Consider the following 27555-nt stretch of genomic DNA (forward strand, 5'->3'; position numbering starts at 1 on the left):
TAATTGCAAATGTGTTTTAAAATAGTACTTTGCCTATTTTACAACTTTTATCGTTACTAACAATATATTTAAAATCTCTTTATATAGTTTTGCACAATAAGAATAAGAAAGTTATCAATATTAGCAACCAACTGAAAATAGTTTTTATTTTGCAGTCATATTTATAACCTATTAACGATTAATGTTATGACTGATTAGTGTTGACTAAACTGGTGAAAGATTTAGTTATCGAAAATTACCTTTAACTGGTTGTAAATACCAGTTTTTAATTATTAGGATAACTCAATTGAGAGCAATTCAAGTTACTTAATACATATAAAAGTCTGATTACTAATCTTTACTACGTCATGTCATAATTAAAACAATTCATATTTAATGGAATTTTTTTTTACAGAACTTGAAAAAAATTCATAATATTATATTTTTAATTTTAATTTGATTATGTAACAATGGTTTAATAATCTTCATTGAGTTCAAAATATTATTTTTAATAATAAGAAATAGTTACTTATTAAAGGAATTGAATTTTTTTAAACAACTTTCATCACGATGTTTTATTGAAGTATCTCAACAAGCATCTTTCATTGAATATATATTTAAGGACCAGAGTAAATAAAAATAAAATAACACAACATTGTTTTATTTAGTTGGGAAACGTGAGAAAGTTGATTGTGTTCATAGAATTCAAGGGTGGAAAGAAATGAGTTAGTTAAGGAGAAACGAAAATCCATGAGTTGAAGAAACACTGAAATTTAGGTTCATAGATAGACATCACGGACAGCCAATTAGGGTATCCTTTATTTACTTAGCCTAAGTAACTGAGGCGTGAGGGTTATGTGTCTGCTTCTTTTAAGACAAAAAGGGAGGGTCCGGGGGGAATCTAACCCTAGCCATTAACATGCCACCAAACATTCCAAAACAATATCTAATTACCAACTAGTATTATTTTTATATATAACTTTGAGATGTATCTTTGCCTGCTTACAAGTATGCATTACTAGATCCTATGTTTTGTTGTCTGCTAATTAATAATTTACATGCTTCTAAAGACACATTATGGAAATCACACACACTTTCCGATTAATTAACTGCTTGGTTTCTTCTTCTTTTGTTTATTTATTTAATAGACATTGGGAAGGATGGGAGAGCAGAGATTCCACTTCCTTTAATTGAAGAAAGGGATGGGGCATCCTTTCAGATTCAACACCTGTTCCTTGACCAAGACTAATGTGCCATTCTTTGCTCCCATACCAAACTTGTTCCATCCCATTCCCCTCACCAAATATATATATAAAATTAATTAATTAATTTAATCATATTATTTTTTGTGAAAAGAAACAAAATAGCAATATATTATGTCCACTAGAGGGCATCACCCACCTCCAATAAAATCCAAAACTCATTGAATTGTTTTGTAGCCCCCAGCACTTTCCTTTTGCTTACATCACCCATTTCAGAGACTGTCCCCTACTCTCTACTACTGCTAAGTAACTTTCTCTGCCTTACCATCGTACACATCATGAATTATACATGCACAGTACAGTTTATTTAGCCCCTTAATCACACCAACCCCCCGTTTTCTCACTCACACGCGCATATCGTTTTTGTTGGTACAATATTACACAGGAAGAATCCGTTTGGGAAATCATGGAGACAGCAATGTGTGTCACTGTCATGAAATGAAGGCCATAAATAAATGGTTGGGTTGGGTTATTAGGTAATCTAAAACATTAATGGCTGGCTAGCATAGCAAATGTGAAATATTGACAAGGGTTTTTATTTTTATTATTATTATTGTTGTTGTTTCTTAGTTGGTCAAAGGGATAGGAGAATAATGGCCTGTCTGTCAAGCTTTTTCTGGTGTGTCAGAGTGGGGAAATGAAAGTAATGAGTTTCTCTCCATTTAGTCATTATGTAACTTACAGATTCAACAGAGATGCAAGTGTAGCAGGTGCAAAGAAAGGAGATACCGACTATACTATGTAGAGAGAGAGAGAAATGGTGGAGTTCTTAAATTTCAAGTATATAGATGGTGTCGTTGAAACTTTGTTTTCTGGTTTTCATCATGATTTTGGTTTGGAAAAATGTTCACTACCAGGTTATGGTTGCAAGCGGTTGCACTCTAGCTGCTGTCATTTATGTATGCTGTGGTTTCCCTTTGGTTGTTACTAATCAATGATATGTTGCTTTCAACTTCTAGTTTTCAAACTTTAATATTAGGTTTAATGCTTTTTTTATTTAAAAAATAAACACTCGTGTGAAAGGAAACCTTTGTATATCAACAAGAGAAGGTGAAAATAGGGTGACAAAATGGGAATGAGATAGAAGAAAACAAGGAGGGGAAAACCATATGTCTTCCCTAGAAGTGCAACAAGGGTTGAGGAGAGTGTGTGTATAGCGTTTTACCATCCTTCAACCTATTGAATTTTTGAATCAAGTATTTAACACTATTGCCATGAAGAGGTTATAATTAAGTTGAGATTAAGATTTAATATTAAATTAATCCATTTTCTCTCTTGGTTCTAAAAAATAATAGCTCAACTCTTATTTTTGGGTTAAAAAAATTATAGGAATACTATGTCTGACATTCTATGTATGTATAAAAGGCTTTTCAATTTACGCCTTATGACTCAATAATAACTTAATTAGTTATTATTACTTGTTAGTTGCTACAAGACTCTGATGCAATAGTATATGAAACAGTAATTTGATGTTGATATTTCACTTCCTCTAAGGGATATCCTGGCACCATTATCTTGTTCCTCACGTAGCAGACAACCGATGGAACAAAATTACAAATCCAAGTTAAAGAAAAATAAAGAAGGGTTTAAAATATACATAAAAAATAATTATAAACTGCTAACATTTATTAGGTGAAGTGTGGTGGCTGGTTGAGTAGAATAAATGGTTGTGCTTTAGGAACTTTGCCTGGGACTGGAATCATGAGTACTTGCTGATACCTAAGAGTGTCAGGGAACAGAACGGTAAGCGATGGAACATGAATTAAAAAAAATAAAATATATATGAAAAGATGGATGCTACTGCAGCAGCATTGGGGTTCAGGAGATCAATGCTATAGGAATTAGATAAGAGTCATAAGAGAAAGACATGGAGCTACGTGACTCATATATCATGCTGCTTTTGAAACCACATATAATGCAATATAATATTATATTTATATATTATTATCACGTTTGGCCTTTGCTGGTTCATGAATTTGGGTGAGGTTGGTTGTTTTCAACATTGGAGCATTTGGGGAACGGGGAAGGAAAACGGGTGGTGGGGCCTCAATAAAATATTAAAATATTTTTGTTGTGTGAATTTGAAAAGTATATGGTTCATTTATTTCACCCCACTTTTCTCCCACCTAAATGTATTGTATCTGTAGGAGAGAAAGAGAGATAGAGAGAGAGTGAAGGGGTATAAATGTGAGGTTTCCTTGTTGGTGGGCTTATATAAAGGAGGATAGGATGTTGCAGTTCCCCACTCTTAAAGATAGTTAGGTAAGAGGGTGCAAGGAAGAGAATAAAGAGAAGAGATCAAATATATAATTGCTTTGCTTTGTGAGGATTTGATGGAAGAACATCTCACTCCATTGGCTGTTACTCATCTCCTTCAACACACTCTCAGAAGTTTGTGCATCCATGAAAATTCTCAATGGGTCTATGCAGTCTTCTGGAGGATCTTGCCTAGAAACTACCCTCCTCCCAAGTAAGGAGAGGAAAATTAGAGATCAATCACTTCTACAGCTCATGTTCACGGAAAGAGAGAGATTTTGTGCACTAGCTAGACAAGCTAGACACATACACACAAATCACACACTTACATACATATATAGATGGACTAATTAATTATTTATAACTATATGGAAACATTTCCAGGATACATGTGATGTGCTGATTCTTCAATCTTGTTTCCTCGTAATTGTATAGGTGGGAAGGACAAGGGGCTTATGATAGATCAAGAGGAAACAGAAGGAATTGGTATTGTTTTGAGTGTTGTTAAGTGTTAACTTCAACACTGTGGTGCAGGATTATTGTGTTTGGTGTTAACGGTGTGTGTTTGTTTATATGCATGCAGGATATTGGTGTGGGAAGATGGTTTCTGCAATTTTGCTGCCTCGGCCGCACCTGAAATTAACTCTGGCGATTGTCCAACCTCCTCGGTTTATGGGAACTGTGAGTTTCAGCCCTACCAAGGGCTGCAACCGGAGCTCTTCTTCAAGATGTCACATGAGATCTACAACTATGGAGAAGGGTATGCACCTGTGTGTGTTAATGAAGTTAATTTACTCATTTATATCACATTCTCATCTTGTTTTGTTGGATCATGAGATGTTGAAAGCAAAGAGGTTGATTGATTGTGTTTAATGAAGCAGGTTGATAGGAAAAGTGGCTGCAGATCACAGCCACAAGTGGATATACAAAGAACCTAATGATCAAGAAATCAACTTCTTGTCAGCATGGCACAATTCAGCAGATTCGGTGAGAAAGAAAATTAAAACACCATACATACATACATATCTTGCTTTTGCTTGCACAGTGAACAGCATTAAATGCCAAATAATTGATTGTTAACATAGTCATCTAAGTTTAGTCACTAATCATGGTACAAATCAATAGTCATGATTTCATGTTTATACAAGTAAGAAAATCTGTCGGTATATCCTTATTATATATATTTATATATGCTTTTTTACAGCACCCTAGGACATGGGAAGCTCAGTTCCTGTCTGGTATAAAGGTATGGCACTCATACATTTCATACAGGATCTCATTCTCCATTTCTTTATGTAACTCAATTATGTCTCTTTTAGACCATAGCTCTCATTGCTGTAAGAGAAGGTGTTGTTCAATTAGGAGCTGTTCACAAGGTTCTCCTTCTTCTCCTTTCTTTCTCTCACAAACACATTACACAATTGTACTTACTCATATATATCATGTCTCTTCATGGAACTGAAGGTGATTGAAGACTTGAGCTATGTGGTTCTTCTGAGAAAAAAGTTCAGCTACATTGAGAGCATTCCTGGTGTGCTGTTGCCACATCCATCATCATCAGCATACCCCTACAAAGTAGAAGGAGGGTATGGAGTCCCAGAACAATGGCATTTCCAAGGTAACCAGCATCTTGCACCACAAGCTGAGTTATATGACCATCACTTCAACTTGCCACTCAAGATAACTCCTTCAATGAGTAGCCTTGAGGCACTTCTCTCTAAGCTCCCCTCAGTGGTACCACCATCTCAACCTTCACAACCACAGTCCCATCACCACCAAGTTTTGCCATCACCCCAAAGGCCATTGGAGTTCATGGGAATGCAAAAAGTGGCAAAGGAAGAGTTAGATGAAGAGGTATACAGACCAGAACTTGACATAGGTGAGAGTAGCAGCTCCATGCCAGGGTACCACCACCAACATCATTTCCATCAGCAACAAGATCAGAATAATGTAACTAGGAGTGGAGCCAACAACGGATTTTGAGAATCAGATTGGAATCAGTGGCATTAATGAAAAATTAGTACTAACATATTGTAGTGAGTTGTTAGCTTCAGTATTATCATTATGATGATAATAATAATATTAATAACAATAATAATAATAATAATAATAATAATAACTACTGTGTTTCAGCTTTGTGTTGTTCTAGATGCTTCTGATTCTTGCTATGTTGTAGTATGTTGTAGTATCAAAGGAACTTGCATCTCATGCATGCGTGTGCATATCTGCAGCTGCTGATCATGATGTGTCTGTCAGTCGGTGAGCGTGTGTATGTATGCGTTCGTAGCACGTAGTCACACACAGCAAATCTAACACAATGTACTTCAAAATCAACACTTGCGGCTGTTTAAGGATGTTAATTGTTAAGTATAATATATAGTATTGTAACTTATAATATAATATAAAATATCATAATAAGCCACATCATGAACATGATATATCAAAACAAAAAATATAAATAATAAGGTCAATCACTCAGCAATCAGCATGTGCAGAGGATATACGTGACTGTGATATAGAGATATCATCTTGTCTTCAAGTGGAGATTATGTTTGGGAATCTTAGGAATTATGACTAATAAATATTTTATGAATATTAATAAGGTTTTTTAGTTTGAGTATAAAATATTTATCTTGTTACAAAGTCCAATAATTAATTCCTGAAGAAACCTTAAGGGAGTGGTGGTGGTTGTGGGGAGGGAGAGAGGAACAGAAAAAAAAAAAGGTATGTTACAGTGAGGAAGGATTGTTATATGCATAGTGAAAATTACATAGTAGGTGGAAAATAATAATGGCGGTTTTGCAGAATAAGGATATAACCAAACTTACTTTCCACTGTCTATTAGTAAATAATTGGTTACCAAACACTACACTGCATGCAGGCTGCTGGTAGCAGTGGTAAGATTTTGACGTTTTGTCTAAATGAAGAGTAAAATTGGATTTCTCTGTGTAGCTCTAATTCATACAGGTTTTACCCAAAAGTGTCCATGCATCATTAATTATACGTGCACACACTTTTTTGTGTGATTTAACATGAATTATCACTGTCTTTTGCTAAAATTTACAAATTTATTTACTTCTCAATTAGCGACCTTAATCACAAGGTGCTTGGAGAAATGGTGATGTGAATTGTTAATTTCTAATTATAAACTAACATTTCCAGGCATATGTGGTAGTATAAGTTGTATGAGTAAAATACAAAATTGTTAGTGATGTGATGGAAATGTATCACCCCTACTACTCCTTTCCAAAACTTTGAGGTCTGTTTCAAATTATAATACTTGACTTGTACTACTATTACTACTTATTACTTATATAAAAAAATTGAAAATAGATTAGGCTAAATTTTTAAAATATATGTTGAATTTAATTAAAATTTAAGTTTAATTTATTATTTATCATAAATTTTTTTAGGTTTTTTTTTTATTTAAAATTTAATAGACTTTATTAACTTATTTAAAAATTTATTTTACATTAAAAATATTAAATAAATCAATAAACTTAATATTAAATGAATCAATAAATCTATTTTTAAATATACGTATAATTTTTTTAAAATTTGTGTGATAAAAGAATTACTTTATTATATTTTTATTAAATTTTGAAATTTAAAATTAAAAAATTTAACGTAAGAGAAACAATATATACACAATTATGCACACTAATGGATGATTGCTAAATTTTTTATTTTACATTTCTTGATTTGATATAAACATGAGGTGTAATATTAAAGTGTAGTAAAAATTTCAAAAATATTAATAATTTAATTTTGAATTATGAATTTATTTATTTAACTATATTGTTAATAATGTAATATATATTATTTTCTTTATATATCATATAGATAGATAAGTTAGTCTACTCAAACAAACTTTTTTATAAATTCAAGCCCAACTTTTTTTAAGTAAATATACTTTTTTTAAAATCTAAATTTAATCATTTTATTAATAAATCAAATCAAACTATTTATTAATTATAAATTCTTATTTAAAATCTAATCTATTCTCATTTCTACTTATATGATGTAAAGCTAGCTTAATATGAAAGTCTTAAAAAATTACTTTATAATAATTTTTAGAAAAATAAGTTAATAAATATATATTTTTATACTTTAAATAAGTCAATAATATATGATTTTATAACTATAATAAAGTTATTATTAATAATATATAATAATAAAAATAATATTTAATTATTCAAATTAATTGATTATATTTAGAACATCTATTGAACATGTTAAACTTAATTTATTAACTAAATAATTTTTTAAATTATCAATTTGACTTATTTAATAAAAAGGAATTAAGGTCATCATTTTTGGTAAATAAACTACATATGAATTAATAGACCGTGTCATCACTATATATATATATACTTTATATCAGCATAGAAAACGAATAATATTGAATAAAATATTGCTGTTTATGAATCAGCATATCAATAATTATTTTAAGTTAAAAAATATTTATAACAAAAAATATAATTTTTAAATTAATTTTAAAATAATATGATACAATACAATTACCTGGCCGCTTAAAATTCATAAAATATAATACATATGTGTATAATGATATAGATGAAGAAAATTTTTACAATTCATCAAAACTTTAATCTCAAATAAAGGATTCAGAATTTAACTCTTACGAAAATTCAAGTAAGACATAATAATTATAATTTTACAAGACAAAGTTTCTGATCTTTAATAAATGTGCGTACCAAACTCACTTCAATTCTTCCTTAAGTAAAATCAAAGTTTTATTATTTCAAAACCTAATGCAACGATTGGGCTGAAAAAGAAAAATTAGACTTAAAAAAATACCTAATGCATGAAGCCAAATAGTCAGAATCTAGATAGAATTTAGGATAATTGTTGAATAAAATATCCTATTAAAACTACAAAAAGAAAAAAGATTATTCTCAAGTATTTTCAACCTCTAAACTGAAACAACTTACAACATTTCGTCCTACATTTTAATGATAGGATGCTCATTATTGCGCGAAGTCTATCCATTATGTCTGTCTACAGCCTGGTGTGATGGTTTACTTATTGTAATACCATTATAATGTCTTAGGTTGGAGACAAGAAAATCCTGAACTCATTCAAAATAACTTATTCTAAAGTCCAAAAATTATTTTAAAGAATCTGAATAAATATATAATTATAAAAATTAGGATGTTGCCAAACATATTTTGATTACTAATAAAAAAAATGGTGCAGATATGCATGTCTGGAAAGGCTTATGGAGAATCCAGTATACAAGTAAGAACATTGATAACTGCGCATTTATCATGAGGGAGTGATTTAAGAAGAATTTGAAGGAAGGAAATTAGATCAGAGAATTAATAAAATTACTTGTGTTTGGCGAAAACAAATTAAAGAAGAATTGATGTAAATAATGTGATTCATTCGATCAAAATCACCCTCTCCCACAAAGAAACTCGTGAAATAATGTTAATATAAGTAAATGTTCTAGTTGACCTTTCTCCTTTACATTCAAGTATCAATATTTTATATTACATTATGTTAGCATTCTTCATACTTCATACTATCTCATATTTGAGTATCTTACAAATATAATGCAATAAGGGATAAGTAGCTTAATCAGTTATGCCAACAACCATATCTGATTATGCACTGTATCTTATATAAATAATAATAATCTCACTACAATATAATAGGAGTAAAATAATAATTATATATATATATATATAGAGGAGGGTTCAAACGATACCGGTGTAACTTTAACTACACCGCTCAATAACTTTATATTAAATGTGAATTTTGTAAATCCAACCGTTAGATTGAAAGTTCATATCTCTTAGATCATATATATCAAATTTTATATTAATCTAAGATGATTTGATATTCATTCTCATAAAACAAAATTGACGTAATATATACATTTCAAAATATACTAAAATATGAACACTTTGATTACCTTCAAGTTATTGTTCAATTTTAACAAAATTTGACATATATGATCTAAGAGATATGAACTTTCCATCTAACGGTTAGATTTATAAAATTCACATTTAATATAAAGTTATTGAGCGGTGTAACACTTAGTAAAAGTTACACCGGTGTCATTTGAACCCTCCTCATATATATATATATATATATATATATATACATGAAATCTACTTATATAAGACACAATTTTAAAATACTTTAACTTCTTTTTATTTTTCATCTAATTCTACTCTATTAAATAATTACAATTTTTTTTTTATTTCTTATCAAATAAATTCTCACCTTCAAAGTTAATTAACATCCTAAGCAACAAATACATCAAAATTAAAATGACTAATAATATAAAATATAAAATATCATACGAATGTATTTGATTTGTCAATTTTTTTTAGCGATGGAGAAGATGTATTTAATCAAAACAAATTGCTATAATAATAATATAATGACAATTTAGACCAATAAGTAAATACTTGCTGAAAGAATTTAAAAACATTAATAAAAAAGTGAAATAAAATAAATCTGAAGGGAGATGTAAATCAAAAGCTTCTACAATTCTGATGAGATAATATCATGATTATTATTGAACTCTCGGACTTTCATTTCTGTTCATAAGACAAGGGTAGAAAGCATTGCGATTTCTTCCTTGTCTTTTAACCCCCAAAGACTTGAAATATTCTAGGAAACCCTTCACCGTTTTCTGAGCCTGCCTTGGTGACTTCGTTTTCTTTGCTAACCAAACAAGTAAATTAAGGAACGGACGAGATCATTTGATTAGTTAAAAGAATTCTAACTTTGCCAACTTCACTTGTGACAAGGGAAATGTGAATTGCAGAGCTCCCATGCCCAAAATTATCTTCATCCAGTTGCAGATTCAACTTCATTTGTGTCGAGGAAAAAGCTGGAAACTTTGAACCTCAAACTATCCTTGAGAGGACGCAGTTTGAACGTGTTCTTCACCATGCTATATATGATGATTTCAGTTGAGTGACTTAGTACAATCATATGATATTAACCAACCAAGAGAATGAATCCTGGATCCTAAGAAAAACTATCCGACAATTTACTAACAATTATCGAGTCGACTCAAAATTATATTTTCCTCAAATGTCAGTCACCAACTTAAAAGAAAATATAAAATTTCAAGAGGCGTGTAAACTTGAAAGCTGATATAAATGGGAATGTAGACAAAAACGTTTTAAGGATACAAGGATCTACCAAATTGCCAACATTCAAATTAACTTAGTAGTGACGGAAATGAAATACAGTGATAATTCAAATCATATATAAAATCAGGAAAAATTACTGGGTTGAAAATATAAATGATGCAACAAATGTGTACAACTAAGGTCGGTGCTGAAAATTTTCTTCAACAGTTTTCACAAGGAAAGCATCAATGGAAAGCTGCAAATTCGTCTCTGAAATGTTTGAGTAGGTCCTCAATGCTCATAACTTTATGATCTGCTTTGTCTCTAACTCGTACACTCACCTGGAACAAGGAATCAACTCAGCTTCCAGCAGGGAGTTAAAAGATGCATCAAAAGATAGCTACCACATGATCAATAATCAAGGAGCACCAAGTAGTAGGCGTAAACCCTGATGGATAATATTTTTACTGGTGTAGAAATGAAAAAACTAATAACTTTTGGCCTAGAAAGTCTATGAACACAACCAATAAGATAATGGTCCTATAGCACTAATGTGGTTAACTTCTTCAAACGGATCAGAGACCAATGCCACCTTAAGAATTAATGTGGGAGAGAGACTCCCTAGATTAATAGATGCTAGTGATACAACCTTGATCAGAATTCTTGAAATGTAGCCCAGGCTTACATTACATCTAACTTGAAATTCTTTTCAAATTTAAGGCAGTTACTTGAACCAAAATAAGACAAATACTAACATGAAAAACATCCAATTAAAATCAACTAATCAACCAAGCCAGAGCTGAAACTATGTATCTAGCCCAAGGATTGCATATATCTAATTTTTAATCTCAACTATTTCAGTTTCTAAATTTGAATGATGTTATATGTTTTGCACAAGACATGTGTACATGTAACATTAATTAAATATAATGTATAACTATTTGTGCGCTCATATAAACAAGCTTGCTTTCTCCTTTATACACTACTTCTAATTCGCCCCAACTTAATGATCCAAGTATGAGAAGTTCATCAAAAACTGTGCTTGACAACAGCCATATGTCAGAGAGAAAAGGGTAGAGGGTTTTTTTAAAGGGGTAGAATTGAAATCTAATTACACAACCAATTTATTAATGAAAAGGAAAAAAGGAAGAACCTGTCCTGTATTAGCTTCCTCCTCTCCGACAACCAAGATGTAGTTGTATTGTGCTAACTGCGCTTCTCGCACCTGCAGAATGCCACAACTTCTAGTTAAGACAATTCTCTTTTATCAACATACTAGATTAATAATAAAAGTAAAGCATATTTAAAAAAAGTTGAAAAGAAAAAAATCTCGATTACAGATTCACTGAACATTTAGTCTACTAAAGTTGTGATAATCACCCAAATATTAACACACGAAAATTTTTGTTTGACATCACAAGTCTTTGAAGGATAAAATTGATGTAAAGTCAATGTGTCTAGGGGGCTAAATAAATAGTTTAGTTTTATTTAAACCAATTTTAATATTCTCAGGTTTTAAATATATAAAACAACTTGAAAAAAATTCATTACAAGCAATAAATTTTAAATGTTTAATATCACAAGAAAAGAATATAAACTTTAGCAACGTGCAAGGGTAACACTAAACACAACACAGCTTAACTCATCAGTAACTGACTAGTGGCAACATCTTGAGCCTTGAGGCAGAAAAAAGATACCATCAGTGATAAAAAAATTCACTTTCGCAACCAATCAGAGTTCTATCTAAACGGTTATATGAACCACAGGAGTATCGAGTTTCTCCATATTTCAAATGTAATACCACTCAAATAAACCATCAATATTCACATTCCACTGGGCAGTATAGCAAAACATTCCATTGGGAAAAATATTAAAACAATGTACTAAAATTCTTGGGCCTAAAGGTTTATGTTACCTTCTTTTGAATCTTCCTATCAGTTGTATCAGCATCAACGTGATACCCTGCTTGGTGGATCTGATCTCGCACCTAGAAAATTGCAGTGCAAGAATATATTACACAATCAACAAGCTCTTGCCTTTCACATCATATCATAATATAGTGGTACAAGTATCCTAACAAAAATTAGAAACAGTACAATTATATGTCAATGGCCTGTTTGATCTAAGGAAACGTTTTCTTTTTTTTGCTAGTAATTACAAAAATGTCATGTTTCCAGTTCGTTCCTATTTTCAAATAACTGTACAAGATGGATTTTTATATAATTAGTGAAAATAGAAAATATTTCCACAAACCAAAGTACAAACAGCCTCTAAGCTATTGAACTATTCGATGAACATTGCTTGAACTTTGGGACAGCTGGAAGTTTACTTAAACATGCATGTGACGGACTCTAAACATAATTCAATGACAAGAAACCAGTCTGATTCAATGATTTCATCATGATGCAGATAAGCTCAGCAATAAACAAGAGAAGGCCAATGTTCCATAAGCTCAGAAATTATCCAGGCATGAAAAACATGAGATGCCACAAAAATATATTCTCCAATGAAATTAGAAGTGTTGTCACATGATAAGCAGTACACATCATCAGTATCATATAATTGTTATAATACAAACCTACCATAAAATAAAGCCCATAATTAAGAGCTAATACCTGCAGCGCATAAGATTGTGATTTCTCGGAGACAGGGCAAACAATCGCTTGACGAGGACTGAGCCAGAAGGGCCATTTACCCTTGTAGTGCTCTAAAAGTATGGCAAACATGCGTTCAACAGATCCTAGAATGGCTCTGTGTATCATTACAGGTCTCTCAATTTTGGCTTCATCCTCAGCTGAGTATTCCAACTTAAAACGATCAGGAAGCTGGAAGTCAAGCTGCAAGAAACCACATTCATCTAACTATCAGATAAAAAGGTATCCAAAACTGAATCGTGTGGATGCAAATCCAGCTAACAGTGCAAACCTGCAAAGTTGCACACTGGAATTTCCTACTCAATGCATCAGAAACACTGATGTCTATCTTTGGTCCATAAAATGCACCATCCCCTTCATTCAACTGCAAGGTTTTTCACATAATAATATAAGCACAAAGATATTAAAATTCACAAATGCCACATTCTGTAGAAAATAATAAAAGTTTGAGAAAATAAAAAATGGTGTGAGAGAGTGGTATGATATATACATATACCCTTTCTTTGCCCATAACTATAGGAGGAAAAAGAAAAATTGTGGGCTGTCCTCCATAGAAAGAAATGGGCCACAGAAGCAAATTGGGCCATGTGATACAAAGAGGAACCAAGAGGGAATTAGCAGAATTGGAGGAACAGGTCTGTACAGTACAGAAGAACACAAGGGGATCTATACTATAGGTTGTTAACAGCAAGCCCAGCTGTCATGAGATGTGACTGGAGAAACAAATAGTTCCAGCAAGGTTGTTAAAATCGAGATTTTATCTAAGATCGGAAAAGAGGTAAAAACTCGTAACTCAAAGATCGTAATTCAAATCGTGTAATACATATAAATAAAAAGTTCATAATCAGAATTAATAATATACATATAAAAATTTAAACATAACATAATTTATACATTAAATATTTTTAATAATAAAAATTTATAGAAGTTAAACAAAATAAAAAAAATTAAGAAAACAAAATATCTAAGGTTTTATATTAAATTTTTTATTATTTAAAATATTATCTGAATTATAATAATAATTAATAATTAAGAGAAGTTACTTTCTAAAAAAAAATAGTGAAGTAAAAACTCCCTTAACCAAATCAAAAGATAAAATAAACGTTGGCCCATTTGGCCCAACTTTTCCAACACTAATTATTTTTCCTGCAACCCTTAATCGTGAGCATCAAGCCGCCGCTGCCTTCCCTCTTAGATGAAGACATATCTGCAGATGCCGGAGAAGATAGAGCCGCTGTCAGAGAGGACAGATCACGGAGATCCACCACAGAAGACAGATCTACGGAGATTTAACGGAGAAGAAGACAGATGGAAAAGGAAATATTTTTTTTAGGTTTTTCAACATCGTTGGAAATCGGCGATTATACGTTCTTGCAAGAAAAATCGCGATTTCGCTACGATCCTACCACCCAGCGATTCTATCTCCAATTTAGCACGGAACCCATTCTTGGGACGTATAGTCGTGCGATTTCACGAGTTAAATCGCGATTTTAATAACACTGAGTTCCAGTATTCGCTGTTATGATGAGAGAAAGGAGAGAAAACTGGGGGTAGGCAACTGTTGAGTGAATTGTGAGGAGTCTAGGAGTTTGCTTGGGATTTGGTACCCTTGAGCATCTGTTTTGGGGGGTATTTGATCTTGCTGTCATCTTTGTATAACAGAGGGCCATCTGTTGGAGCTAATCTCCGTATTTCCCAATCAATAATAGGTGTTCTATCAAAAATTAAAAACGGCATGAAGTAAACCTATAATTGAATTGAAAATGAGATAGGCAAACTCCACTTTTGGATGTCCAATCCAAATTAGTTCTGATCAGAATTATAACTATAAGTTCAAAACAAAATCTTTAACTATATATCGCTGAGCTAATCTCTGTATTTCCCTTTCAATAATACTGAGTTCAATCAGAAATTAAAAATGGCATGAGGAAAACCTATAATTGAATTGAAAATGAGATAGGCAACCTCCACTTTTGAATATCCAATCCAAATTAGTTCTAATCAGAATTCTAACCATATGCTCAAAACAATATCTAACTATATATCGCTAGCATGAAACATTCTAGGACACATAAAAAAGGAAATAATTACCTGCCAAGGCTTGCCAAAATCACCTAAAGCTTCCTTAAGAGCACTTTCAGCTTTGTCCCAAGTTGCCAAATCTCCTAGATATTTCTCTGGCCTCTACTCAAGTATTCAACACATACAAAAAACAAATAACAAAATGTTAAGAAACAGATGTTATTGTTATCTTTAGTTGAAAGAGAAAAAACAAGTATTGGTTCATAAAAACAGTATCTGTTTTTTCCTTAACTGGGAACTAGGATACAAAGGCAAAAGAAATTTGCTAAGAGTTTATGAGTATCAGTGCTACATGGAAGTTATTCAACTATAACGAAAGTCTGCACATGAAGTTACCATAGCAAAAAACTAATATATAAAATAATTAATACATTGATTTTCCAAAATTTATCCAGTATACATAAAAAGTCGTTCACCGGCTAATTGTTATGAGTAGTTGAATACATGAGAGAGAAAGGACCCACAATCAAAATTCTATATTACTTTAGAAATTAAATAAGCTATCTGTGTAGCCATAATTTTAGTTTAATCTACTGCAGGAAAATGTCAGAATAAATGGTATTGCATAATAAAATCCTCACAGTTCAGACAAGAACAATTAGGAGCACCTTACTTTGAGGACTAAACTTTGAAACTCGAGATCTTTAAAAGCATTGAAAAAGGCACATAGGCATCAAGAACAATTAAGATCAAAAGTATACCGTTGAGAGCTTCAGCTCATATGTGAAACCAAATATTTCATAGACATAATTGATGAAATTCAGGCATTTTCTCACTTCATCCTTGATCTGTAAAATAAAATCAATAACTCAAAATTCAGCTCTAAAGAGACTTCAAAGATTTATGCAGCAAAAATTTAAAGCTGAACTCACCTGGGACTCCCTGCAGAAAATATGTGCATCGTCCTGCACAACATTTAAAGCAAATGCCATTAACAGTATGTTACTCAAACAGTATAGAATAGAAATTAAAGAAAATAAGAATGATCTAGATCATGGTAGTAAGTATCGCACGATTTGCGATTCGTATCGTACGATACGATTCCGAGGCTCCGCGATTCGAATCGCATGTTGAATCGTTTTTTATTACGAATCGTATGCGAATCGTTTGTATCGTGTTCGGAATCGGAAAATCGCGATTCTAAGGAGAAATCGCACGATTCTGGACATTGCGGGTCACCCCCGAAACCGGGTCGGGTCATGCATGACCCGGTTCTAAAAACCCTAAAAAATGATTTTTTTTAAATAAAAAAAAACAAAATGAGACAGAAACTGCCGCTTATACTCCCTGTACATGACCCACTTAGTGGGTTTCACTTTTTGTGGTCCATTTGCGTGGTTCAACTTCTCTGCTTCGTTTGTTTGGGTTGCTGTTCGTGGTCCAAGGTAAGGGCTTCCTTCTTGTTGCTGTTTGGGTTGCTGTTTGTGGTCCATTCCTTCACTTGTTCTCTCTTTTTTTCTTTGTTATTCCCTCTACAACTTCCCTCTCTTGCTGCTGTCTAAGTTTCTATTTATTGGTACTTGGTAGGCCATTAAAAAATGGGTCATTCAAAAAGAGAGCCCGATATCACTTGGAACTATTGTGATAGTATCCCTCCAAATAGACTCAAAGTAAAATGTAAGTTTTGTTCTCATGGTTGTTGGGGTGGTATTTCAAGGATGAAACATCATCTTGCTGGAACAAAGGAAAATGTGATTGCTTGCACAAGTGTTCCGGATGATGTGAAGGAAATATTTGTCAAGCTCTTGGAAACTAAAGATAAAAAGAAAGAGGATTGCTTGAATATAGAGAATGGGACAGTAAAAGGAAAAGAGGGAACATCTAAAATTTTCCAACAAAAGACAATGAATGAAGTTTGTAAAGATAGGGAATTTGTGATTCAAGAAATTTGTAAATGCATTTATGGTAATGCATTACCATTTAATTTGGTAAGGAGTCCTCTTTTTATTCAAATGTTGAAGGTTGTTGGAGAATATGGGAGAGGTTTGAAGCCACCAACTTATCATGAGGTGAGGGTTTCTTTTTTGAAGAAAGCTGTTGACAACATCCAAAAAAGCTTAGAGAAATATAGAAGTGATTGGGAGAAATGGGGATGCACCTTGATGTGTGATGGTTGGACGGATGGGAAAGGAAGATCACTCACTAATTTTCTTGTTAACAGTCCAAGTGGGACTGTTTTTTTGAAATCTATTGATACTAGTGATGTGATAAAGGATGGGAAAAAAATGTTTGAATTGTTAGACAACATTGTTGAAGAAATTGGGGAGGAGCATGTAGTCCAAGTTGTGACGGATGGGGCTTCTAATCTTGTGGCTGCTGGATAAATGTTAATGGAGAAGAGAACCAAACTATTTTGGTCCCCATGTGCAGCCCATTGCCTTGATCTAATCCTTGAGGACATTGGAGAGCTTCCGGTATTCTATAATACCATTGCTAATGCAAAGAAGATTACTACCTACATATATAGGCATACATGGGTCCTTAATTTGTATAGACAATATTCCAATGGAGGGGAATTAGCAAGACCAGTTGTGACAAGATTTGCAACTTCTTATCTTACACTAAATTGCATTAAACAACAAAAGAATGCTCTTAGATCAATGTTTGCATCGGAGGAATGGGCTACTAGTCCACATGCTAGTAAAAGTGAGGCTAAGCAAGTCATAAACCTAGTGTTGAGTGATGATAGATTTTGGAGATCAATTACATATTGTCTAAAGTGCGTGATTCCACTTGTGAAAGTGTTAAGGCTTGTAGATGGTGATTCAAAGCCAGCCTCACCATACATTTATGAAGCAATGGATAGGGCTAAAGAGAAAATTGCTCAAAACTTTCAAATGCAAGAGTCAAGGTATAAAAAAGTGTGGAAGATTATTGACACTAGGTGGAATCTGCAGCTTCATAGGCCTCTTCATGCAGCTGCCTATTATCTCAATCTTAGGTAAATTATTTAAAAATAATTATCATTTTAAGAACTACTATTTTCTTTGTGCCTAGTAGCTAAGTTATTTCTTATTTGGTTAGGTATCATTATGACAAGAACTTCAATCCGGATAGTGAAGTGTTAATTGGTTTATATGAAACCTTTCAAAGAATGGTTCCGGATATAAGGACAAGAGTTATAATAGATCAACAACTTGAAGAGTTTAAGGGAGCTAAGGAGATCTTTGGAATGGACATGGCAATAGCTACTAGAGATAAAAAACAACCGGGTATCCCTTTAATTTTTACTCTTTATTAATATCATAAACATAATACATAATAATTAATAACTACATTTGTAAACTAAATACACTTTTTTTTGTAGCTCTTTGGTGGGAGAGTTACGGTGGAAGAGGTAAAGAGTTACAAAAGGTGGCCATGAGAATTTTGAGTCTTACATGTAGTGCCACGGGATGTGAGAGAAATTGGAGTACATTTGACCAAGTGCATACTAAGAGAAGAAATCGATTGGAGCAACAAAGATTAAATGCACTTGTATATGTCAAATATAATCTTCAACTTGAGATGAGGCAAAATAGTAGAGAAGAGAATGGAGATACCTATGATCCCATATGTTTGTCAGATATTGAATCCGATGATGAATGGATCACCGAAAAGGAAAATCCTTGCTTGCCTATTGATGCCTCATGGATGGATGTACATGAGTGCTTTGGTGTTGATGAGGGAGCTCCAAAGAAGAAAAGAAAGAGAGGTAATTATTTATATTTAAAAGTTAGTTTAGAACTTGGAAGTTGGAATTAGAACTAGACCTTATTATTTTCTTATTTCTTTTGATTACATAGGTCCAAGAAACTTGAATGCCAAGATTGGTAAGGGAAAATCAATAATAGAAGATGAGGATGAAATTGAAGATAATGAAGAAGAAGAACTTTTGATATTAGAAGATGAAGATGACTTGAGTGATGTAGATCTTGGGGTTGGGGATGATGAATGATCTTGGATAGGGGCATTTTGTATAGATTTTTTGAGGCTATATGACTGAATTTGTGTGGCAGAATTTGTGGCAGTAGCACCACTTGTTGCTGAGTTTATGCTGCAACAACACTAATATTTTTTTTGGGTAGCTATATTGCTGAATTAGAGTAGCAAACAGTCCCTAGTATATGCATATATTTAGCAACAACAATGGTTTTTTTTGGAGGCTTTGTTGTTGAACTGTGCAGTCATTTCTTTTGGCTTTGAGACTGTTTTTATTTGTATAATTGTATCTTTGTTTGTATTGAAGTTTATATGTTACTAATTACTATTATATTTATGTATGACTTCATTTTTATATGTCTTGTATGCATATATATACAGTATGTTTTTATTGATCATGAATCTTACGATTCACGATACGATTCGATTCACGATTCAAAAAATAAGCCTTCCGATACATTATTTGTATCTCGATTCAACTACCATGATCTAGATAACTGGCTTCCAATGTTCTGAGTTGTAATTGTATCGTATGTTAAAGAAATGAACAACAAGAACCATCATGAAGGAAAAAATGACATTTTAGCACACTATTATAAACACATATAAACACAATCCGTGAGTTTTATTTTTAAGATCAGTAGGACAATCTCCAGTGTCCGTGTCTATATAATTTTCAACCCCACAGTCACTAATTGCCAACTTGCTTAAAAAACAAACATTTTCTACTCCGGTATCGCCTAATATCTTTCCTCCATAATTCTTCCATAATAAAGCATAAAAATGTATGCCTCCCTGCCCCACTGTACCTTGACAATAAAAGTACTCTTCCATCAAAAAATTTATTTCGTTTATCCTGTTGCTAAACAAAAGAAAGATTTACCTGCTGAAATCTCCTAACACGTGTTAATCCACTCAGGGCACCACTAGCCTCATTCCGATGCAAAACCCCAAAATCAGCAAAACGCAGAGGAAGTTCTGCAGAAACGTTAAAAAGTTGAGAGATAATATTTCAAATAAAAAAGATCAGCTCAATCAAACCAGTTCTTCAAGTTATACACTCAAACTCATGAAGCATATCAACCTAAAATACAAGCTAGAGAGACAAGGGTGAGTTTGAATATTGTTTTTAAAAGCAGTTCTTTATTTTTAAAAACAATAAAACTTGCTTGATATCATTTGTTCTCATTGGAAGTTTGGGAAACATGATTTCAACATTAGATTTTAAAAACCAAAAAGTCAGAACAGGTTCAAGATGTTTTCATAATATGTTTTGTTTTATTAATTCTTTCTCATTGATGTCTCTTCAAGAAAAGAGGAAGTGGTGTGTCATCAACCCAAAGGTCTTCAAATGGTTCAACTCTTTCATTTTCATCCCTTTAACTTGCAGAAAGGATTGCCGATTCCCAGCATGGAGCAACAGTGATGCTGTGATGGCTATTGGTTGACAGTGCAAGGCATTTTGGCAGTGGCAGATTGATGCCGTGGTGCAATAGGGGTGGAAACCAGTCGGGTCAAGCTTTGGCGGGTCCAAGCTTTGTACAACAAAACTACCAAGTCTTGCCTTTTTATGTTACAGACCTCTGGCCTATTTAAAAACCTAGCATCGCCTAAAAGCTTATTTAGGTAGCTTGTTTTATACAAATTCTATAATACATCAATAGCTTAAGTATTAAATATAATATTATTAATAATTATATATATTAAATATAAATATTAATCATAAATTAATATATAATACATATTCTTTAATATTTTAAATAGGCCATCCTATTAAGCCTGCTGGCCTAATAAGCATTTTTAAAAGCCTAAAATATTATTGTCTTTTTAGTTAAAAAGGCTTTCTAAAAAGCCTAAGCCTCATCTTTTTAATAAACAAGCTAAGCCACGGCTCCTAATAAGCCACCTAGCCTATTTCCACCCCTTTGTGGTGGCGCAGCTAGGGCGATGGAGAGGACCAGTCAAAAATAGATGGGGTTCAACATCATAGGTGTGACAGTGATTTGCTATTCATAGTGATGTGTGTGGCCTACTAGTTCAGCATTGTTGGTTCATTGACATGGTGAAACAGTAACAGGGAGAGATCATGTTATAAAACAGATTGTGTTCTTGTATTTTGTTCTCAAAAATGGTTTTTTCAAAAACTATCTACAGAACAGTTTTTAAAAGAAAAAAAAATAATTTAAAAAAAAAACCCTCAAATAAGCCCCTAGTATTTGAGATCACTTGTAAAATAGAAAACAAATTGTGTCCAACTCTCACCACAACAAAGGTATAATTTTATAGACAGTTCAATTTTGTAAAGGTAGCTGATTGAAGATTTCTTGCTGGTGCCAAATTACAAATTGGCAATGTGATATTATATGGAAAAGTACAACTTCCAGATGAACCACACACTTCTAGCCCCGGTCATCCTGTGTTAACAGATTATGGCCTTATCATAGGAAGAGGAAAATTGAAGCCATAAAAAAGGAGCTAACTTGTATTTCCCTATATAGGCAACAGTCAATCCACTTATCAAGAAGCTCAAAGGTGTGCATTGTCCTGAATTCAACACTAAAATGTGGACTAGATCTTTACCCGACATAGGAAAATAAAAGATACTAATTGAAAAGATAAATCTTTATGTAAATGAAAACTACCTCTATACGATCGAACCCTGTGTTTAAACATCAGGCAGTGCCCTGGGCAATTCATGGGTTTCAACCCAAACTCTTGCTTGTCAATCTAGTTCACATAAAAAATAAAATAAGCTTTGGTCAGTGAACTTGATTGATTTTAGAAAAATGGCTACTTGGGAGGTTTTGTACTTGTCACAGCAAAATGTACGTTTCAGGTTTTGCAAACATAAAATATGTAATAGATATAGCACAGGAATCCCAACAAGCCTATTAGTTTCCTAAATTACCACAAATGGTCCCAGTACCCACATAGACCATTCATAAAGGTAATAATTACATGAGCAATAAGATGAATCAGCACATGATTCATCTAGATTCTGGCAAGATAAAAAGATATGCCCTCCAACCAACATTCTTACACAAACAAGCATTTATAAATATGGGGCAAAAACATACCTCTAAGATAAACATATCCTCTTTGTAATTTGCTGCATGACCAGATTGCACCCATAGATCCATGTTAAATACATTAGGAGATATGACCTGATGATTCCATTTCCATGTAAGTACTAAGAACATGGGAAAATATTGCTTTTTGTAAATTTAAGAAACTCCCACACTAAGGAAGTGCTTCACCTAGCTTTTTTTTTTTGGTTTTTCTAAGCCAAACACATTTGAAGAAAAACTCTTTAAACACTAAGGAGCTTAATGTTTATAAGAGAAAAATAGCTCTTAAAACAGGTAACTGAGGTAACTTTTCTAAAAAATAATAATAATAATAATAATAAGTGTGTATACTCTAACCTCCCTCTCCCTCATTGTGAACAAATCAACGTGGGAAAATGAAATGAAGCTTTTACTTTAAAAGAAGCTTTTAAGCTAAAACTGACAAACAGCTTCTACTTTATTTTTAAAACTTATTTTGGATTTTTACTTTGAAATACTCCCACTAGTCCCTTATATAAGAAACAAAAATTTAATTCATCAAGACCAATGAAAGTAGTTATGTTAGTTAATTTTAATTAATAATGTCATAAGTTTAAATTTTATTTCAAAATTACTTATACAATTAAATAGTTTAAGTAGTGATTATATTTAATGATACCACATGTAATCCAAGGGACAAATTTTTTTCAACTAGAGTGACTTATAACAGGAAAATGAATACATTAACTTGCATGGAGAATGAGTGGGCATCTTATTAATAGATTTCACAATAAATTAAGAGTATAAAAGAGAACTAGCAATTAATACATCTAAAAGTGGGTCCATGTTTCTTATAATTAGGACACCAAAAAAGCACCAATTTGTTTCTTACATAAGCAACCGAAAGGAGTAACTTTTAAGCCAAAAAAGAGAAATTGAGCCAAATGCAGCCTAAAACTTAACCTCTTGATATCCCCTGTCTCTGTACTGATTTCTAATGAAATCCATGAGTTTGTTGTAGATCCGAGCACCATGTGGAAGAAAAAACCAGCTTCCAGGACTGACAAACAAAAACGGATCAAGACATCAATCAGAGAAGCTTATTAAAAGTTGCAAAAAGACAAGAATGAACCCAACATCAAGGTTATCAAGGGAGGAATAAGACAGAAGGCTAAAATTCTGCCATATAAACATGCCATTGCGGCCTATGGCATCCTTACCGGGCCTCCCTTCACAAATTGCCTATGGCAGAGGGGGTAGAAAAATGCCACGTTATAGTGTTATGGGCGTGCTATAACAGTTTACAGTTATTTAACAACACTGCCCAACATACCTCCATTCATGATGAAGAATAAGCTCCTGTTTCACACCCAAAATCCTGTGGTCGTACTTTTTAGCCTCCTCGAGCCGATGCAAATATTCCTGAAAATTTAAAAACAAAAAAAACGAAGAAGAAAAAATCAAATGATAATACACCATATGACATGGCCACACACCCTACTACTTTCATATCCAGTAAATACCATAAAGATGTAGACCAGCTTCACTCTAAGAAGTTCAAGTGCAGCAGCAATTAACAGGTGCACTTTCATGAGGGCACCAAGTCAAAGAGTTAATGACATTTTACATTTTCAAAATAAAGAAGTCATCAACCAGTTCAATTAGCCAAACTGAGGGCAGTCAGTATGGTTCAACTGATTCACCACCAGTTCTGTGATTTTGTGACTGGTCTTAAGACTTCCAATTATATAGGATGTTGACAGGACTGGCCAGAGGACCAGTTCATGCTTAATTGGGTCCAGTCCAATTTTAAGAAAAATTGGTTAACACTTAATACCTAGCAAATAGAGCAAATCTAGCAATAGGTGGCTCATAGGCTGTCACCTGTGACTAGAAAAGTTATTTGGAAAATTTGGAATATAAAAATATAAAATTCAAAACAGCTAAATATAAAAAAAAAATATATATCTCCTGGAAAATTTGGAATGCAGCGACAATTTCTCAAGAAAATGAGTACATCTTGGACCACTTAGTCTTTTAGCATAACAAAGAGAAAAGAATTGAATAGAGGGAATAAGAAAAAGAGAAAACAGAATGTAGAAAAGAAGATAGCAAATTGGTGGAGTTACTTTAACATGAACAGGGAACAACAAGCCTTCACCAGTGAGACTCATAGAGCACTGATCAATGTTATAGCACACTAATAACAACAACTAGCTAGTTATTTACTTATTCCACAAGTAACTTCAATCCACCACATCTGGTCTGAATAGTTGGATGGTTTACTCAAAGAAATAACCTATGAAATGAAAATCACCTTTAAACTCTTCTGATCAGGATAAGAAATGCCATAAACTCTTTGCAAACTTTCCCGATCTTTGTCCCCCCTCCAATATGCTGATGAAGCCTGGAATTCCAAAACCAATAACCAAATTAATTGTCATTGATATAAGTTAATGAATAAATCAAAATTGAAATGGTTGCATGATAAGACAGCCTACACATACCTTTAAACATGCAATTGCTTTGACGAATGATGTATTAGGTATATGGGGTCCACGACATAAATCAACCAGGGGACCACACCTGTAAACCGTGATAGTTTTGTCGGGAGGCAAATCATTGATAATCTCAACCTGATCACAATAACACAACCATAGCAGCAAATTGTGAATTTGTAATATAAAAAATTAAAGGTGAAAAAAAAAAGAAAATAGGAAATATAGTTCAGATCAATATGGTTATGTCATACAAAAGATATATTAGATAATATTTACCTCCCACCCACCCCCGAAGAAAAGTTATACTTGCCTTAAACTTATTATCCGAGAACATCTCAAGTGCCTGATCACGCGTAACTTCAATACGTTCAAAGGGTTGCTTTTCCTGGAAATATAACCCCCATCATCCATCACAAATATCAACACAAAAGTAATGTTTATCAATTATCATAATAAAGAGCACACATCCAAAGTGAGGTTGTCTCTAAAAAATAGAAAGGGTGTAAGTATCTACCTTTTTATTTAATTTAAAGTGCATTGAGATCTAAACCTACTAAAATTCAAGGATGGATACACCATTACTTGCACTCTTTGGAGAAAACACTCTTTAGAAGAGCATTTTCCATAAAAATCAAATCATTTTCTTTTCTTTAAACAATGCGAACCCTAGGTTTTGTCAACAAATCAAATCAAATTCCATTTTAAAATTCCAAATACAGTCCTTGTAAACATTAGACTTCCAGATAAAAATTATCTTCAAAGGAACCAAAATTCAGAAGACTATTTGTTATTTCACTCAACAAGTATTCAACTACAAAGTCTGAGTCTCTATAGTAGTCTCAAAAAACACAAGACTCCAAGGAAAAATCAACATAAACAGGAAACCTTATTGCAAGTTGTAACAGTTGCTCGTCATGGTAACCAGATATAGTTTGAATAGCCACCGTAGCAGCTATAGCAGCAGTAAACATTTTTTTTTTTTTTAAAAAGGAAAAATACCGCAACAGCCTTCAATGCTCCAGCCTCAATTTGTTTAAAGTGATCGTCATTGAGACCCAAGTCACCGTAAAACGCATCGTAATAGAATCCCTGAACAATAACATCCACTTTCCCATTCAATATATCACAACAGAGTCAACAGTACACAATCACATGACACCAAAAGAAAAGGCAGACACAAACCTCTCCTCTGGTAGTGCATGGTCCAATGCAAAGCTTGCATCCATACTCCGTCTCAAGAGACTGCACACAGCCAATACAAAAAATAATAATCAATTCAGCATAATCCAAATTGAAACAAAAAGATTCGAACCAAACTAGACCTGGCCGAGAATGTGCGCGCTGGAGTGCCAGAAAGTGTCGCGGCCTTCGTCGTCGTCGAACCTGAAGATCTGGAGCTGGCAATCGTCCTCAAGCGGCCTCGTCATGTCCCATAGCACTCCGTTGACCTTGGCAATGAGCGCGTTGTTGGCGAGGTTCTTCGAGATTTCGCGCGCAACGTCGAGCGGAGTCGAGAGCCATTTCTTCGCCTCCTTCACGTTGCCGTCGGGGAGACTCACCTTGATAGGATCCGGCGAGAGGGAGAGGCGCTGCGTGCGCTGCTCCGCCTGGATTGTCTCGAACAAACGGACGCGCTTCGGAATCGCCGCCTGAAGGTAGGCCTCGTCCTTGGCATGAGCAACCATGGCGGCGGCGGCGGCGGAGGAGAAACGGTTAATCGGAAGGCGGAGGAGTGGAGAGTGCGGAGAAGCGTAACGGCGGAAACGGATTAGAGAGCATAGCATAGCATAGTGTGCTGTGGGTTTGGGTTTTGGCTTCGAATTTCTTTTTTCTTTTTCTTTATTATAGAAATGGAAATAAAAAAATTGTATGCTACGGCTACGCGCTTCTTTCTTTCATAGTGAGGTTTCTACTTTCTAGGGTTTTTGGGTTGGGTTTTTTTATTTTCAGCTGTTAATGCAATTTTTTTTTTTGGGATAGTTAGTCTCGATATTTAACGCGGTTGGATACACAAAATAGGATTTGAACTCCTGGCCTTGTTTAAGCAAGGATCAATCCCTATCACTGAACTACACGCTTGGGATTAGCTGTTAATGGAATTTACTATTTATTTATTTATTTATTTATTACAGTTGAAAATTACAATTGGGGTTAGTCGAAAGCAAATAATGCCCATTTAAGCTTTAGCAGGATTTGACTACCGATTCTCTCACTTGTCTGCGAACTTAGAATAATAGAGAATAATAGTAAATATTACAAATTACAGTAGAAGGTTAAAAATATTTTTGAAAAAAATTTATTAAAAAATATTTTTTATTTTTAAAATATAGAAGTTCTTAAAAATATTTAGTTTAAATATAAATTATTAATTTTATCCTTAATTAATTATTTTTTTAACAACTTATGTTGACGCAAATGATTTAATTGTGTCTATTTTTTGATCAAGTTGTTATGAATTAGAATTAGAATGTTATGTAAGGAATATATCATGTTAAGGAAAAAAAAATATGTGCATATTCACAATAAATACTTTATTAAAAGAAAGTATCTTTTCTTCTGAATTATTCTTCACGAAGTAAAGAAAACTATTTCAGTAGTCATAAAAATATTCGATGAATGTAAATGGAATAAGTAATACGATTTGGTAGATAAAGATAAAAGAGAGAATATTTACCTTTCGAGAAAAAAAAAACAGAGAGAATAAAAAATCAGAATTCTATTAACTATCATATTTATAT

General features: G+C 33.1%; 3 protein-coding genes across 4 annotated transcripts; 2 read left to right on the top strand and 1 right to left on the bottom strand.

Annotated features, from left to right (window-relative positions):
- The first annotated feature begins 3360 nt into the window (after positions 1-3360).
- Positions 3361-5631, top strand: LOC109800851 (Serine/threonine-protein kinase WNK (With No Lysine)-like protein). 2 transcript variants are annotated; one of them, XM_020361754.3, is made up of 7 exons: positions 3361-3711; positions 3933-3983; positions 4081-4257; positions 4376-4484; positions 4702-4743; positions 4817-4873; positions 4962-5631. In XM_020361754.3, exons 1-7 carry the CDS (start codon positions 3575-3577, stop codon positions 5478-5480), a joined length of 1092 nt encoding a protein of 363 aa, XP_020217343.1. In that variant the 5' UTR covers positions 3361-3574; the 3' UTR covers positions 5481-5631. The 2 variants fall into 2 exon arrangements, with proteins under 2 accessions (XP_020217343.1, XP_020217344.1); XM_020361755.3 differs by having other exon boundaries at positions 3365-3711; positions 4379-4484.
- Positions 5632-10612: 4981 nt separating this feature from the next.
- Positions 10613-26679, bottom strand: LOC109799857 (Threonyl-tRNA synthetase). The gene is made up of 19 exons (XM_020360493.3): positions 26140-26679; positions 26000-26059; positions 25817-25906; positions 25128-25202; positions 24824-24952; positions 24634-24723; positions 23650-23738; positions 23280-23376; positions 22347-22433; positions 21912-21996; positions 20153-20247; positions 16221-16253; positions 16050-16136; positions 15358-15450; positions 13538-13630; positions 13228-13449; positions 12528-12599; positions 11766-11837; positions 10613-10953 (listed from the first exon to the last, which is right to left on the bottom strand). The coding sequence occupies exons 1-19, from the start codon at positions 26599-26601 to the stop codon at positions 10858-10860; spliced, it is 2127 nt and encodes a 708-aa protein (XP_020216082.1). The 5' UTR covers positions 26602-26679; the 3' UTR covers positions 10613-10857.
- Positions 17885-19348, top strand: LOC109799856 (uncharacterized). Its single transcript, XM_083067178.1, has 2 exons — positions 17885-19042; positions 19134-19348. The coding sequence occupies exons 1-2, from the start codon at positions 18709-18711 to the stop codon at positions 19283-19285; spliced, it is 486 nt and encodes a 161-aa protein (XP_082923304.1). The 5' UTR covers positions 17885-18708; the 3' UTR covers positions 19286-19348.
- Positions 26680-27555: the final 876 nt, after the last annotated feature.

Source organism: Cajanus cajan, chromosome 11 (assembly GCF_000230855.2).
Source record: "Cajanus cajan strain Asha chromosome 11, NIPB_CcT2T_4, whole genome shotgun sequence".
Lineage (NCBI taxonomy): Eukaryota > Viridiplantae > Streptophyta > Magnoliopsida > Fabales > Fabaceae > Cajanus > Cajanus cajan.

What these genes read in the sequence shown, in the direction of transcription:
- LOC109799857 (XM_020360493.3), bottom strand. Translation starts at nt 26,601, where the DNA reads ATGCTATGCTCTCTAATCCGTTTCCGCCGTTACGCTTCTCCGCACTCT. An exon ending in CTGATCAGAAGAGTTTAAAG is followed by an intron (nt 23,739 to 24,633) that starts GTGATTTTCATT and finishes TTAAATTTTCAG; the next exon opens with GAATATTTGCATCGGCTCGA. An exon ending in GAGACAGGGGATATCAAGAG is followed by an intron (nt 22,434 to 23,279) that starts GTTAAGTTTTAG and finishes TGGAATCATCAG; the next exon opens with GTCATATCTCCTAATGTATT.
- LOC109800851 (XM_020361754.3), top strand. Translation starts at nt 3,575, where the DNA reads ATGGAAGAACATCTCACTCCATTGGCTGTTACTCATCTCCTTCAACAC. An exon ending in AGAAACTACCCTCCTCCCAA is followed by an intron (nt 3,712 to 3,932) that starts GTAAGGAGAGGA and finishes GTAATTGTATAG; the next exon opens with GTGGGAAGGACAAGGGGCTT. An exon ending in AGTTCCTGTCTGGTATAAAG is followed by an intron (nt 4,744 to 4,816) that starts GTATGGCACTCA and finishes TGTCTCTTTTAG; the next exon opens with ACCATAGCTCTCATTGCTGT.
- LOC109799856 (XM_083067178.1), top strand. Translation starts at nt 18,709, where the DNA reads ATGAGAATTTTGAGTCTTACATGTAGTGCCACGGGATGTGAGAGAAAT. An exon ending in AAAGAAGAAAAGAAAGAGAG is followed by an intron (nt 19,043 to 19,133) that starts GTAATTATTTAT and finishes TTGATTACATAG; the next exon opens with GTCCAAGAAACTTGAATGCC.